The sequence below is a fragment of the Amphiura filiformis genome, chromosome 3, assembly GCF_039555335.1.
Source record: "Amphiura filiformis chromosome 3, Afil_fr2py, whole genome shotgun sequence".
Classification (NCBI taxonomy): Eukaryota; Metazoa; Echinodermata; class Ophiuroidea; order Amphilepidida; family Amphiuridae; genus Amphiura; species Amphiura filiformis.
Genome location: NC_092630.1, coordinates 74,634,437 through 74,651,372, shown reverse-complemented (window position 1 = coordinate 74,651,372; position 16,936 = coordinate 74,634,437). Strand labels below are relative to the sequence as shown.

The following is a 16,936-nucleotide window of genomic DNA, read 5'->3' as shown; positions in this document are numbered from 1 at the left end:
AATGTTCAGCAGGTAAAAATCAATTAATTTTGATAATTTTGATAATGATACACATACTGGATATATGCATGTAGTAGGTGATATGTTATTGATATGCATACTCTCAGTCAAGAACATTTTTCCAGGTGCAGTGTTTCAAGAAAAAATTGGGTTAAAAAAATTCGCTTTCATGTAAAGAATAGGTTCAACCTGAACATTGTTGGTCTAACTTCTCTGAAAAGTTGTTCAAAAAGTTACCAGTTGCTAGTAATGGGACAAATATTGACAAAAATAATGTCAAGTTTGTTCCTATTTCAGAATGATTTTCTAATTTATCGATTTTCAGAATGTTCATACTGTCACTGCCTTCAACATTTCTAGTAGGCCTAAAATTGATTCTTAGCATTATTATGGTATTTGTGATAAATTGCAGTTCATCATCTATAACCCCTGTTTTATCCCTTCTTCGCCCACAGGCAGAAATGGGCGAATACGGTACACTTTTCAAGCTGGTAAGAACGGTGCTGGTACCTTTGCCATAGACAGATCTCTTGGTATCATTCGCATCCTAAAACTTCTCGACAGGGAACTAATATCTGAATATGATCTTGTGGTGGAAGCTACTGACACTGGCATTCCTAAATTCAAAGCTGAAGTTCCTGTACATGTCATCATCAGGGATGTTAATGATAATGCACCCAAGTTTTCAGGCTACTATCTCCGTATGTACATCATGGAAAATGGTCCACCATTTCAACTTGTCGGAAAAATAGCAGCCACCGATGCTGATGAAGGATCCAATGCTGACATTAGATATGCTATGTTGTTAGACTCACTGGATGCTTACAAATTCCAGTTGGATTTCCGAACAGGAGATTTGCATGCTCTGGATTCTTTGGATCGAGAGGAGCAGAGTGAGTATAGAGTGACCATACGTGCAGCTTCACCCCTCTCTTTAGCCAGGCTATAGTGATAATCCGTGTATTGGATGAGAATGACAATCCACCTGTCCCATTCAACTCTACCATCTATCTCAATTTCTATGGAGATTACATACCAACAACAAAGATTGGTCATCTGGGAGCAACTGATCCTGATGCAACTACAGAATTGACGTTTGAATTGCAGGAAGAGGCATATTCAAAGTTGTTTCGCTTGAATCACACAACAGGGGAGCTGTATGCCTCAGGGAAACTGGCTTCTAAATACATTCCCAGAACAGTTACATTTACTGCAGAAGTATCAGGTATGAATTCAGAATTATATTGTTTGTCTTTTTTAAGCACTCCCGTCAGGAATTATTGAAGGGGACTATAGAAATGGTAGGCGTCCCTTTGTGTCCATATTGCTTGCTATATAGGAAGGTAGTAAAAAATAATTAAATAGGCAGAGAAAACCTTTGTTTTCTATTGTTAATGAAAAGTTCAATGGAACATATCTCAGAACTAGTTCTGCCAACATCACGGCCCTTTTTGGTGGATGTGAAAAACCACATTTTTCCTGTGTTTCGCAAACCACCTTGTTGAAATATGAATGCTTCTCTGCTCTATATGAAAGCATATGAAACAATTCTACTTCAAACTGATTGTTTTTGTATGTTACTAATTTTTTTTTTCTAAATTCTGACTTTACCATAGGATTCTAGGCCCACTTCCTTTCCAAAGATATATTAATGTTATATACTTTGGACATAAACTTCTGAAATAATTAAGTCAGGAAAATGTCCATGTTCTCTTCCCTTCCTCTGCCCTTAAGACTACCATGTGGCTTACAAGTTCAAAACAAAACGTCATTCAGCCCTAATATTTGAGGGCAGTGAGAAGAAATTAAATGTGCATTTCACTCATGCCAAAATCTCTCTTTCGATATAGGGGAAGAGATTGTTGATTGGACTATGTTACTTTAATATTAATAAAAGGAACAAAACTTCAATCATGTTGCAGATCATTACCAATGACAGCAGATATGAATAGCCCTGCAAGGACCTGAAAAGTGGAACATTTTGCCACAAGGGAGTTACTTAGCATAGTAGCATGCATTTTATGGTTCATCAATAAACCTTATGTTGATTTCAAACAGTTTAAAAGGAACACATGAACTTCTATAGGCATTATTGGAAAAGAGCCTTCAAAACCTAACCTTTGTTGAGTAAATGACTTGCAAATAATCTCACTTGTCTTGTTTGTAAGATGATACAGACATCAAAATATCTAGTGATTGATAACAGATGAGGAAATAGTGTATCCGACTATCTGGTCAATGATTCACACTTTGAGTGCTTCTTGTGATGAAACTTGCTTACATGTGAATCTGACATGTGCATTGTATCACTGTCACTTGTGAAGCTATACACAGCCAAACTTTTTCTTTGTAATTGTACGCATTTAAAAATATACATGCATATTTGATGCTGCAGGGAAAGAATTGCCAATCACTGTATTGCCTTCCACCATCTGACCTTTGTTGAGTCAGAAAGAAAGATGGTAAAGGCAGCGGAAAGGAATATGTAATTAAAACAAAAGTAAACTATCGGTACATTAATGATGATGTCACTTTTCATTTGAGTGATTTATATGGCATTGTATGGTGTTTTGGGATGTGAGTAGACCATAATCAATGTCAAACTTGCATAGGAAAAGGAAGATATTATTTCTGATTTCTGTATGAATGACTATTGAAGACATCTCTTTTTCACTATTGATACTGTACACATGTATTATTATTTACATAACAAAAGGGTTAGGGTTTTCTGTTTTCTAAAATCCATTTTCCGTGTTGTAAAATTTGTAAATCCATGTTTTATGAATAAAGTTTAAAATGTATAAACAATGATTATGAATGATATTAATGTCACAATAAAGAGTTCAATATCGCGATCAATATGCTCTGATTGGAATATTATCACGATAATAGGCCGACTAGTGTTACGATGTTTGGATGGATAGGGGGTTCAGGCCTTGGTAATATACCTTTATTCCGGTATTATTAAACAATATTTTTATCCTAAAAACTGACACACACAACTCACGATTGTTTTTAACATTTATTTCTCTTGTCTTTTAACAATTTTTGCCACGTCATACAAAAATGTCATATTCCGTGTTGTACCTCCGATTCCGTGAGTTTTGTCCGTTTTCATGGAAAACTTCAGACTCTAGGTTAGGGTATGATTGATATGCATATTTTGGCATGAATTTAGGCTCTTTTGGGGTATGGTAATTAGAGAATAAACAATAGGAATTTTTATTTTGACTATCATCTACCATGGGATAGAAGACAGGCAGGTCCAATATTTTGAGTAGTGGATTGGACCTGCTTGTCGTCTATCATAGGTAGAGGATAGTCAAAATAAAAATTCCTATCGTTTATTCTCATTCTTAGTCAGTTAAATATTATTTTAATAACTGTAAACTATTTTTTAAAGCAAAAATTAAGTTACCGTCATAAAAACTCCCCTTTTTCTAAAATGAACGAAACTTGTTTACAACTTCACATCTTTTGTTGCGCGTACTGCTAGCATGTGCGAATATTCCGCACTACGTCTACGCATACAAAGCGATACATACGCGCACCTCTATGAGCGTGTTACGCATTATCAACACGCATGATGACATGGGGATCGTCTACAGCCTGATAGATGACCCCCCAAATCATGCGATTGTCCAATTAGATTATGTGTCACGTAAAAGACCACTCCTCCTGACTCAGAATTGCTGGTCAATGTCAATGATATCAATCTCCCAGATAGAGAGGTGTTAATCCCGGGTGTTAACATTGCATTTCCATAACATACTCAGTGGCTTATCACATTGTGCATCAAGTATTACTATTAGGTTGATGTCATGGAACTTGCTATGGAAAAACTCAATTCATTATACTGATTTGGGGATTTCCATAATTTCAAGCGGTACAGCTGACGGCTGCAATATTACCAATTTCTTATCCGCCATCGCCAGGCAGGCACTTTAAAAATGTTATCTGCCTGACAGCAAAGTTCCCCGCCAGTGGTGTTCAGATGGGTCCTCATTAAGTATATAGAGACTAAGAGCCGGGCTAAGAGCCTCAAACTTGTAACTACAAGTTAGGTAATACCGAAAAAAATTGTGTAATGGTGCACACTGTGTTTCTTTGCCTTTGGGTAAATTTCACATAAAATGAAATAGAGAGCTCCCTCCTCTGAAAATCCATGTCTGTGCCCTTCTTTGCTGGTGGGATTTTTTCGGGAGGGCACTTTTAGTTTGTGCCTAAATCCAGTTATATCAAGGTGAATCTTCGTGGTATTATGCAAAAAATATGATGGACAAAATGTATTCGTCAAATTGGTCCACTTTCTTGTGACAATGTTTTTAGTACTGATTAATCTTTTCATGAGCAAAATTTACAATTGTAATTAACTTAATACATATTGGCCCATCATGTGATAATAAGTTTACTTGTGTGATACTGTATACGTTGAAATTTTCGTGGTGGTTTTATTTTTGCAAATTTCACGGATTAATATGTGCCCGCGAAAATAATAAGCCATGAATATGTTAAAACAAAGAAATTGCTTATGTACTTTATTATATAAGTTGTCAACAACCACAAATTTAACACCTCGCTAAATTGTCAGTGATACTTGTAACCGCGAAAATATCTATACGCAAAAATATTGGTGTATACAGTAATCTGTCCCAATGTACAACTTGTTACCACATGTCAAGTTAGCTCAATTCGCTGTTACTGTGTGACATCAATTGTACTGGTTCACGCCATCTGTGTTCGGAACCATGATCAAAATGATCACAGCACAAAGTTATGGGTTGCTAACAGGGTGTACAAACCAAGTGTGAACCAGTAACTAAGGTATGGCATATTCATATGATGGTGAATTGGTTAGGTGCAAATTTGGAGCTTTGGTGTTGGTGTGTGGTGATGCATCAAACCCGCCAGATAAATTGTTTGTTCATGTGGAAAAATTAGCTGAAACTTTGCAGGGGTAAAGAACTAACTGTTACTTGTATGGGGTTATCGGTTACACATATAGGTCATAATTGTTGAACTGCACTGATTCTGGCTGAGATGATATTTGTAGATATAGGCTGATTAGGATTCGGCAGTTGTTTAAAGAGTTTTGTCACTGATGCATGCTATGATCAAGATGATACAGTGCGTTTTGGGCCACTGGTATCAGTGATTCTTGTCAAATGTGCGAAGCCTTGTTGTAGGTTTGGCCTAACATACTATATTAATCACTTTCCTTTTGCTTTTTGTTTTAAGAACCATAAATAAAAAAGAAATAACATATTTCTCCATTATCTTTTCATTTGTTACTTCTTTCAGATGGACTATTCAACACAACAGCACAGGTTGTCATCCATATTGCCAGGGTCTCATACGTCATGTTATCAAATAGTATTAGTCTTCACCTGGTCACAAAGATGCGAGTTGACGTGTTTGTCAAATCAAAGACTTTTGAGGCTTTTCTTGAACTTCTGGCATCTGTATTAGACACAGAAGTTGAAGATGTGTTCATCGTGGGTTTATTTGATGAAATTCATCCCTACATGCCGCCAGCGATTAACTTGACACTCGCTGCACTCAAGCGCAATGGAGACTATTTCACCGCAGCTGAATTACGCGCAAGAATTTCTCTGGAACAATCTCGTTTGTGGCAAATAGCAGCTGTTTTGCCACCTGTAGATAAACTATGCGCATATGAAACCTGTGATCCATGGCCAAATTGCAAAGGAGTTCCAGCATACAAGAGGAATGTCCCTACAGTGATTAGCCCAACTTATTCTTTCATGTCTGTAAAATGGGATAGACAGTATCATTGTATCTGTCCACCAGCTTATTCTGGTCGTAGATGTAACCAATATTATGACTTCTGTAATGAAGATCCATGTCAACGGTATGGGAAATGCAGGACCACAGAACAGGGACCTTATTGTGAATGTGAGCCTGGTTTTGTAGGTAAGTTGACCACTTTGTTTGGTCATCGTACGGTCTAAAAGTTACATAATGCATTGTTTGTTCAGAAATAAAATGAGAAATATAACTGTCATATGTCTTACTATAGGATGCACAACTTATAAACTTCTCCCTTAAAGCAGTTTGAAATAAATCAAAAAAATATTTTATGAAATGTAAAAATAAAAAAGTTCAACTGAGTCCTGTAGGGTAGGAGTCAACGCTCCTCATTATACACATGGATAGGACTACTGTATTTGTTTGAGAGTTGAGTCCTATGGATTCAGATGCAACTTTTAAAACAGCCTCTTTTTGACATTATGAGCCATTGTGACCAAACCCAATGATGTGTGATGCTATAAATTGGTCCAGATGTGTAAAACAAATAAGTCTAAGCATACCTTTTTACATTTTGTGAAATATTTTTTCGATTTATTTCAAAAAGCGTCAGTGGGAACTTGGATGTGGATCCTTTTTCACCATCTTGTGTACTTGGATATATAATAGTCTGGTAAGAACACATAAAATCAATTTGCAAAAGAGAAACTGAATTGCTTTATGCCAAGAAGTGTTTTTTACCAATATTTGAGTCAAGTTATAGGACTGCATATTTTACAATTAACTATTGTTTTACTTATAGTTGATAATGATTGTGTCACCTGTTAATCAAACTCAGATTCGCTTTGTTTACGATGCTGCGAGGATTGGAATATCTGAATGCAGTGGAAAAAAGTGTACCCTATGATTCATTTTGCATCTGCAATCATACAAACCATTTCAAAGTTAGGGCTTGGTAATAAGAAACTTTATTTCCTGAAGGCACCATGTCAAAAATGTCTATAAAAGTTGCTATAATTCACCATTTTCTGCAATTCCTTTCCTTCAAAGAAGGCACCATATGATTATTATTATTATTATTATTATTATTATTATTATTAAACAGCATTTATGAAGCGCCTTATCAATGAGATCAAGGCGCTGTACAAAGAGACTTTAAAAATTACATCTTAAATTACAACTTACATTACACATACTAAAAACATTGCATACACTGTTAAGCAACAATTAAATATATACACATGCAAAAACATATATAAACAGGTGACAAGCTGCACACTATCAAGAGGCAAGTAGAAAATTAACATGTTGGAAAAAGATGGGTTTTGAGCGATTTCTTGAATCTATGGATGGAAGGGAGTTGGCGGATGTGAATGGGCAGAGAGTTCCAAAGGCGCGGTGCAGCTGCCGTGAAGGCTTTGTCCCCAAGTGTTCGCTTTTGTGGGTGGTATGGCAAGCGTAACTTGTCGTCACCAGATCTCAAATTCTCTCTGGATGGAACATAAGGAATGAGATACTCGGTGAGATAAGACGGCAGTAGTCCATGGATACCTTTATAAGCCAGCAGCATGAGTTTGAAAACTATCCGGGATTCAAGAGGCAGCCAATGGAGTTCTCTGAGCAATGGAGCTGATGAATGTCTCCTATCCAATCTAAACACAATCCGCGCCGCCCTATTTTGCAGAGATTGAAGTTTCTTCAGATCTTTGGATGTGATGCCATACATCATAGCATTTGAATAGTCAAGTCTGGATAAAATCAGTGAGCGGACAAGTTTGTGGCAGCTATCAACAGTGATGTACCGACGGATCCTGTAGATGTTACGGAGGTGGAAATTGATGGCCTTCGCCGTGTGTTTCACATGTCCTGTCATTGACATCGTCTGATCAAAGACAACACCAAGGTTTTTGATAACAAGAGATTGCAATATAGTGCTGCCACCAATATTAATGCAGATGTCCTTGATATATTTGATATTATAGTTAGACGATGCTATAAAGAACTCGGTTTTTTCACTGTTAAGTTTGAGCTTATTTCTAGTCATCCAATCACTGATTTCATTAATACAAGAAGAGAGTTTGTCAATGGCAAATTTGATATCACTTTCAGATTTAGCACTAAACGGTAAATAAAGCTGCACATCATCGGCATACATATGGTACTTGATCTTGTACTTCTGAATGATAGCACCAAGACAACATGTATACAAAACGAAGAAGAGCGGGCTAACCACAGAGCCCTGTGGAATCCCATAATGGAGAGCGTGATTGCTAGATGAAGCATCTCCGACGGATCCGCGAAAAGAACGATTTTGAAGATAAGATGATATCCTTGCCAAGGCTGTGCCACATATTCCATAGGTGTGCTTAAGCCGATTCAATAGGATGGCATGGTCTACCGTATCGAATGCGGTGGATAAATCGAGTAATACAACCGCAACAGCATTGTTTTCGTCCATAGATCTTAGTATATCAGTTCTAACACGAAGGAGAGCAGTTTCTGTGCAATGCAGTTCTCTGTACGTGGATTGGAATGGTTCTAGGAGGCCGTGGGAATTGAGATGGTCTTTAATCTGGCTACACCGACCTTCTCCATTAACTTAGACACATAGCTTATATTTGACACTGGGCGGAAATTCTTTAAAACCTCTTTGTCGAGGGAAGGCTTCTTCAAGAGGGGGATACAATCGCCTCACGGAGCTTAGATGGAAAGACACCTGTACTTAAAGACACATTAATTATAGATGTTAACGGTTTACACAACAATTCAACGTTCTCTTTAAACAACCACAGAGGAATGGTATCTAAAGCACATGATTTGGGTGGCATAGATGATATGATTTTACACACCTCTTCAACAGTGACCTGGTTAAATGAAGACAAAGAAACACTTTTGCTTAAAAGATTCTGACAGTACTGATAACCTCCTGTGTTACGCAATCACAAGCTGTGAGGAGTTTGATTGACAGGATCATTAGATGCGAACTGGTTTCTTAGTCTCTGACTTTTATTATACAATAATGACACTCTTGAAAAAACAGGTGCTTGTATAATATCACATATTTCTCGCCTAAACTTACCTTCAACATTTGGGATATGTTTCCGATCTAAGTTTTGCGCTGCATACATAAGCAAGAAACATGGGGTTATGAATAGGATCTTCAGCTTTTCCATTAAATATAGCAAAAAACGTGTGTTGTATTAGATGTTTAGTGCATTGGCTAATCTAATCAAGAAACTTTAAAAAAATATTTTTGGTGATAAAACACAACCATTCATATGACATTTTTCATATTATTTGATTTTAGGTGATTTCTGTGAGATAGACATGCGTTTTGCTAGATGTCCAGAAAAGAATGTGTGTCAGCATAATGGTACGTGTGTAGAATCAGATGACACCTATGGGGGTTTCTACTGTGATTGTCCTGACAGAGTAGATGGAATGGGAACATTCTGTGAAGGAATTACAAGGACCTTCATTTCAGAAGGCTCATTCATGGCTTTTGATGAACTTGGCTGGCATGATCAATTGAACATTAAACTCAGGTAAGTCAGATAAGTAGCAATTTTTTGTTATAATTAGCATTTAAATTAAAAGTATAATTGTCTCAATTTAGATATTAAACTTGAGTAGATTATAACATGAATTTTATGGTTCAGACTTTGAGGATGAGCAGTATGGTCTCACTTGTAAGCAGATGATTATTTTATTATGAATTAGATTTTTCTTATTTTCTGTCAGGCTTGGTAATTCAATAGTTGAGAGGGTTATTTCACATGAATTGCAACATTATACAAGTCTTAGTGTCGGTCTCCTAAAAAATGCCTCAAGAGTTTCAACAGGGTTGACATTACTTGAACAGATTTTATAGATTTACAATGTCAAACATACCAGGCCTTTGATTGAAGAATTTCAAACCATTCTGTTTTCCCATTTTTAGCAACTTGTCATCAAATAACAAGTGTATTCTTGTATTTACAGTTTCCGTACATACAGAAGCAATGGTTTGATTCTATACAATGCCCGCTCAAATCGCAGACAACATGATTTCATAGCATTGGAAGTGGTTAATAAACAACTAGTATTCTCATTCTCTCTGGGTGAACTCTACAGTAAAGTACATGCTGGACTTTATGGAGGAATCAGTAATGGAGAATGGCATGATGTACAGATTAACTTTGTCAGACAGGTATGGTCAAGCATAATTGTGTACATCGGTAGGACACATCTCCCTGACATCCCCCTAAAATCCTAACAGAAGAAAAAATAAAGCATCCCTGTGCATCCTCCTTTTTAGCACAAAAAAAACCAATATGTTTTGGGCCCAGCATAGTGTAAAATGGATTCATTATCCACGGTTTGTGCGCACTGTTCCATCTAATTCCAAAATTCACCTCATTTTTGGCTGAAATAGTATGAAATTGACAAATTTTTGAGCATGATAATACCAATCATTTTAGTCTTTTTGCACTACCTTTACTGTAAAAATGTTTTTTAAAGACTCTGTAATTGCTCATTCCTAGAAATTGCTCACTCAATTTTGAGACAGTTGGCAGTGTAATGTAATGTTTTGTAATCTGTCTGTTACTTATGTGTTCTATTGTGTATCATTGTATTTATGATTTGAATCTGTCAGCACATTGAGGTCACTATGTGATGTAAGGCACTGTATTAAGTTTAATTATTATTTGTGGACAGTTGACTCATTTTGCTTGATTGCATCACATAAATTGAACTTAATGACTTTGTTTGTTACTACAGCATGTGTTGGTTGGTGTGGATAGCTGTATTAATTGGGTAGAGACATTAGAACCAGACGAGTATCTTCAGTGGAATATTGGTAATCACACATGCCTGGGATATGCTGCACAGTTTGGAGGATTTAGTAATCATAGGTAAGAACCATTTATTATACGTCTACAACATCACTTGGAGCTGTTTTTAGAATGACTGTTCTATTCTTGTGTGTGTTTGAATGATATCTTGTCTTGTTCATGTATTTGTTATTCCGATGAAGACATCAGATGGGTAGCGTTAATTGCCTTGCATGAGTTGGAATGTGTCGGAAATAGATCCTAAATATCAATGGATTTTTCTATTATGTGATCTGAACACCTTATACTTATGTGATCAGATCATTGTCAATAGGGGAATGTGATCACAATACACTCACAGTACCTAGCACAGGCTCTGTGCTGTACTCTGATACCTATGATGATCCAAGATATTCTACCAATCGCTACGCTTGGTGCTCGCTAATCGAGAGGCGTCTCGGTTTGTGAACGGGGCTTAGTTCTAATGGTACCTCAACTATAACGGCAACTTGTGGGTAGTGTTTAGTTGCTCTTTACATGGTTCTGCCATCTTGTTACCAAAACAAGGTTCTCACTGCAAATACATGCGCAAAAAGTGCATTTTTATTTCTTGTGCTTTTCAAGCAACGGACCATAATTAAAGCACGCATTTGACAGGTGTACGCACACACAACACACACTTTGCGTGGTAGAACTTGGTTTTGAGATAACCGTGCAAAGGGTCAATAGTGACAATTCCAGAAGCCACAAGACCAGCTGAGACTGACTTTTCTTCACTTCTTAATGTCTCCAAGTATCACATTGTTTTTTTTGTGTAGTCTATTCTTATTTAACACATAAAGCACTAGATGTTGTGCAGATCATGTGACCTATTAATATTGAGTGGGACTAAACTAATCATCTATGATCAGCTCTGTTTGCCTGTATCTAACTAATTTGTCAGCATTGTGTTACAAGTTGTCTAACTGTTGTTCTGTTGTGTATAAATAAGTGTAAATTTGACATCGGAAGAAAGTGTAAATTTGACATCAGAAGAATTGTGTGACATCGACATCAACAATTTTACTTGCCTCGGATATGGATCCCAATTTGGAGGCTATTATGACTGGAGGTCAGTTCATTCATCTAATCCCAACCTAATGCCTGATGAATACTCCACATTGATAAAGCCCCACAATTGCATGAGCCACCTCAATCAAAGTACCTCACTATGCTCTCTTTAAATGTGTATTGTGTAATTACCCCAAAAATGTCACATTTGTTTGGCAAAACCAGGCAAGATTGACATTGCATAGGGCAAATATGCTAAATGATACAACATAGCATTATAAGTGAGTTGTGAAGTATACATCAGGCTTTACAGAGTTACTCTGTATTATTAGTTCTGAAGGTTTGTTTCTTATGATATAAACTGAAGGTTATTCAAATGGCGACAATCATATGAATTATTTCAATAACAAGGCTTTAGAACCTTCTGAACTTTAAACCCATTAGGTTTGTTTGTTCAAACGGTGACTCTGTATGGAGATGTATTTGGCTCCTGATGGGGGAGATGGGAATAAAGATAATCAACCTTCAGAACCACAATACTTTGAAGTAATTTCCCCAGCTATGGTATCCAGTCACACCCTTGATCCACACAACCAAATTGCATGCAATACTTATTTTGTATACTTGCAATCTTTGTTGACATGCTAGTTAGACCAGGCCTTATCAACTGGTGGCGCACGCACCACTGGTGGCACTTGGAGTTAGTCAAAGTGGCGCACAATCTACTATTTGTTTCACATACCAGGACCCTGCGGCCGGGCTTTCACACTGGACCCCTCCAGGGGCCATAAAGCGGGCCCCTGGATCCACCCTCTACTCATTCGGTCGCGCACAGGCTCCCTTGCAAAATCATCCCTTAACATGTTTGCACTTCATGATCATTAAAATTTTCCAGTTGGCACTTCAAATAAACTAGTTGAGAAGGCCTGAATTAGACCTACGAATAAGTTCTTTTAATTGGAGTAGTTGATCAACAACCTATGATGTCAATATATGGCACTGGACAAAATCCTCAATATCTTTACATTCCTGCAAAACATCCCCTTCCTTGCCTCTTCCTATGTTAACTAGATCATCAACTTTTCTATCAATGCTTAATTGCGTATTGTTTTTACTTCAGAGTATTGGGATGAGGGGATGTTTCCCCATGGCTAGAAATACCAGGACAAACTTGACCAAAAAAAACTTGTAGTCTATCAAAGAATTCATATTCAAAGTGTATCAAATTAATGGTCATATTACGACAAACTTTACCATTTATACCATTCTGGTTATCTGACTAGATCAAGTTGCTTGAATGAAGCAGGTTATTCATTGCCTGTCATATAGTTCTAAATACTGCTATTTATTCTAATCTTTGTACCAATTTGTTGATTGAACTAGCACCAGCCCTAATCTTTACAGGCAAGCCTTAATGCAACCCTTCATACCTACTGAAAACCAACCCTAATCCTGACCCTATTCCAAGCACAGTATTTACCCCCCCCCCCCCGATTCTCATGTGTTAAAACTAAAACTGGATGCCTTTATACTGCAAATTTATTTCCTATAGTAAATTGTGAGCAGGAGGCCTGTAACCAGGGGGCTGGGGGTGGATGCCAAATCCCAAAAAAGTCCCCTTTTTGGTTTTTGGACACAAAAAGTCCCACTTCCAAGCATAGGGAGCGAAAAAATAGAGTTTTTTATGCCTTTTTGGTCAAAAAAGGTCAAAATTTTGAAAGAAAGTTCTTCTTTTTCAAAATCTGCCCCCCCTAGTCCAAAAGGTCCAAATTTTGAAGAAAAAGTCAAATAAAAAGTCAGCCCCCCTCCAAATAAATCCTGGTTACGGGACTGGTGAGCAGTGGTTATTTTTCACAGGTATGTGCGTGTGAGGTAAATGATTTTATAGAAATGAGAAAGAATCTCTTTTACATGTGGCAGAAAGTAAAACTGTAAGAATTGATCACTTTCAGATTCTTGGATCTTGATGGACCATTATTCCTGGGAGCAGCTCAAAACTATTGGTTTGGTTTAGCTGTAGAAAACAAGAATTTTGTAGGATGCATCCGTGATGTGTTCATTGATTACCAACAGTTGGATCTGAACGGCTACATTAAAGAAAATTCTACAAAGCTTGGGTGTGATCTGAGATTCAATGACCCATGTAGTGATGGGCAATGTAATTTAGGTAAGGGGATACTCTACAGTTTATGTAAAAGTAAATATATTTGTCTCCATATACCTCTTCAAACTTTGTTTTTGAAAAAGTCTGCATTGAAAACTGGATAAAAGAATATCCACATAAAATTATACTGGTAAATATTTTTAAAATCATACTAGCCTTGCTGAAAACTTATTAAACAACTTTATGATGATCATAGTATCACTTCGTAAACCTCTTCAAAGATCTTTTTTGGAAAAAACATCCATTTAAAGCTGGTTAAATAAAAGTGTATTTTAAACAAAAGTGACACACACTGACTTTTTATTTAATTTATAGATATGTCCTATATGCATAGTAAAACCAAAATGAAATTTTACTTACAAATTACAACCCCTTTTATACACTTGCTTCTCTTTTGATCATGTAAACTGAAGCATGCAAGAAAAGGGAAGAAGCACTGCACTATTGTACAAGTGGTTATTTTTTTGTGTGTAAATTTTGCGCATTGCCGATTTTTAACCATTTCACTTGTTTTTAAATTCACAATTTTATGTTTTCTTACATAGGCCTATACATAAAAATAACATATTCATGTGTTTTTATTTTCGTGGTAGCTGCATTGAACATCAGTCCCAGAACAACGCCAAATATGGATTAAAAGACCTTTGACCTTGGATGTACAACAGCATGTTATGATCTAATGGGAAACTGTGCACATCAACAAACACCATTTCTATCAAAAAGGCAACGTCTGATATAATTTGAAACCACATAAATTACTAGAGTTGGTTCTTCTCTTGGATTTGGACCAAGCTTTAGAATATCGAATGTTGCGTTTTGAAATAAAACAAACCAGAAATTTATCACCCATTGTAAAAGATATGGCACATGTACCGAATACATGTACATACATTGGCTGACCTTGTGGATTTCCTGGCCCAGCCATGCTAACCACATAAGGAGATTATACGATTAACCTAGTGCAGCTATTGTCATAGCAGGGTATTATTATGTAATACTCCTGATCCATATTTGGCGCTCTCTTGGACTGAACATGAAAAGCACAAAAATTAATGTACCACAAATATTTGTTACAGTATTGCATATTCATTTGTAGGGAGAACCTTGTTTTGGTAACAAGATGGCAGAACTATGCAAATAGTAAATGCTTGGCAGTAATTTTCAAATCAATCATAGTTAGTCATGTTTGTGCATGCCAATATCGAGTCAAGTAAATTGATGAAATCTGTTCATTTTACAGCTGACGATCCAATTCACATAGGCCCTGTGAAAATTCTAAAAACAAGGTCTTGGGAGAAGGCCATACAAATAATATGGAAACCACCAAGAGATTCTCCTGTACCAATTGAAGGATATGAAGTCAGCTACACTGAAGGTAAGATTACATACATAGAAAGAAAACATCTTGCTGGTGTGTGTGTGGGGGGGGGGGCAGTGGCATAACTAGGGTTGGTAGCACCAGGGGCAAGAAACAAAATTGGCGCCCCTACCCCCCACCACCCGAGAATATCTTAAACGCGGGCAGTGACGTAGCTAGGGGTTGTGGCGCCCAGGGCTAAGGATACATAATGCCCCCCCCCCCCCAATTCTTGTAAACAATTCTAAATTTTGGTTACTAGAAGTTGAATATCAGTCTTAAAATGTTCTTTCAGTTGATTTAGTGCTGAAATGCATGTGAAACGTGCAAAAATTTTGACTTTCATCACTTGGAGGAGCGCAGAATCGATACTGAATTGGTCAATTTGGCACCTCCCTAAGGGCAGCACCCGGGGCACGTTGCCCCCCTTGTTTGTTGCAATGCGCTTCAAATCCTGAGACCTCAATTCATTTGACAATCGATGCCAACTGTAAGACAAGTATTCCTCTGAATGTTTCTCCTATAAAGCTCATTACACACTTTGCACTACATGATGATTATGTGAAGAGTTCTGATGCAAAAGCAGATACATGCCATTTTAAAACTGAATAAGGCCACCATCATCAGTCTGCTTTTTATTGTTAGCTTTAAATTGACACCCTACTTGAAAAATTACAAAGTAGAGTTTTGGAACTATGATCAAAAGTGGCACATATTTTCTTATTATTTTCTTTATATTTGACCAGTTGTAGTTATCTCAAATTCAGAACAATGGATATATCGTTTTTTACTAGATTGATCATTACTATTCCTTGTATGTGCATGTTTCTTCTCCCTAGTGTATAATGGGGTTCCCAGTGACTGGCGGAATGCTGATGTTCCTGAGACAAATTCTAAGAAGAAGAAGAGACGTGTCAAGTTCAGAAAGTTGGAACCCAACACATTATATATTTTTGCCATCAAAGCCTATGGACAGGGTCTGTTTGGGGAGGAAGTAAGGCTGAATAGAACCACGTATATACCTATTCAGTAATAACGCAAATATTTTGCCTATTTGTTAGTTTAATCAATGGAATGGCCACTAAAACCAGTGACTCCTGATTGCTTAGTACACACTCGGTTACACATTGTCAAATGAATGTATGCTTATAGCCATAAATACTAGACTCATCTCAAGTGGAAGTCACTTCAATTCATCCCCAAGTCACATGGATTAGTAATACAGATAACATTCCTCCACCATGTAACTTGGGGATGATTTGAAGTGACTTCCACATGACTTGAGATGAGTCTGGTATTTATTCCTAGCTATTATGTAAAAAGAGACAAATGTAGCAGCAGTCAAGTGCTTTTATTAATATGGCTGTACACAAATCTGCAAAGTGTTGTGTATTACATGTTAAAATCAGGGTTATTTCATTTGCTCACCGGCCATGGAGGGCCAAACACATTTCAAAGACTTGTGTTTCAACAATTGGTCTGCATGCTGGATCTGGCTCCCGGGCCATCATTTGAGAACCTTTGCCAGCCATAGAAGCAATGCTGCAGTGGTGTAACCAGAGGGGACAGGGGACAGTATTTTCAGATAAATTGAAAATGGCTCTTAAATCAGCCCTTTTTGGATGTTATTTCTCTTCTAATTGGGACCAAATTGTCAGTGACATTTTACCTTGGAATGCAGAGGCTGGTTATGTGCCTGCAATGCTATATTTGGCCGGGGTCACTCCCATTGTGGCCTGTACACCATCCGCGATAATCAACTTTTGAAAAGCACCCTAAACA

The 16,936-nt window shown here is 37.2% G+C and overlaps 2 protein-coding genes across 2 annotated transcripts in view; both read left to right on the top strand.

Moving 5' to 3' along the window:
- Positions 1 to 949, top strand: part of LOC140149111 (cadherin EGF LAG seven-pass G-type receptor 1-like) — a 17,139-nt gene extending 16,190 nt beyond the window's left edge. Inside the window, exon 6 of the mRNA XM_072171280.1 lies at positions 456 to 949. Within this exon, the coding sequence (XP_072027381.1) occupies positions 456 to 949 (494 nt within the window). The remainder of the gene's footprint in view (positions 1 to 455) is intronic.
- LOC140149110 (cadherin EGF LAG seven-pass G-type receptor 1-like) lies at positions 948 to 16,936 on the top strand. The gene is made up of 9 exons (XM_072171279.1): positions 948 to 1,225; positions 5,302 to 5,934; positions 9,077 to 9,314; positions 9,751 to 9,958; positions 10,531 to 10,664; positions 11,575 to 11,694; positions 13,586 to 13,800; positions 15,038 to 15,172; positions 15,994 to 16,936. The coding sequence occupies exons 2-9, from the start codon at positions 5,361 to 5,363 to the stop codon at positions 16,185 to 16,187; spliced, it is 1,818 nt and encodes a 605-aa protein (XP_072027380.1). The 5' UTR covers positions 948 to 1,225; positions 5,302 to 5,360; the 3' UTR covers positions 16,188 to 16,936.

Excerpts from the sequence above, each read along its gene's own strand:
- LOC140149110 (XM_072171279.1), top strand. The coding sequence starts at position 5,361 with ATGTTATCAAATAGTATTAGTCTTCACCTGGTCACAAAGATGCGAGTT. Across the intron at positions 5,935-9,076 it reads ATGTGAGCCTGGTTTTGTAG|GTGATTTCTGTGAGATAGAC; the intron begins GTAAGTTGACCA and ends ATTTGATTTTAG. Across the intron at positions 11,695-13,585 it reads GGAGGCTATTATGACTGGAG|ATTCTTGGATCTTGATGGAC; the intron begins GTCAGTTCATTC and ends GATCACTTTCAG.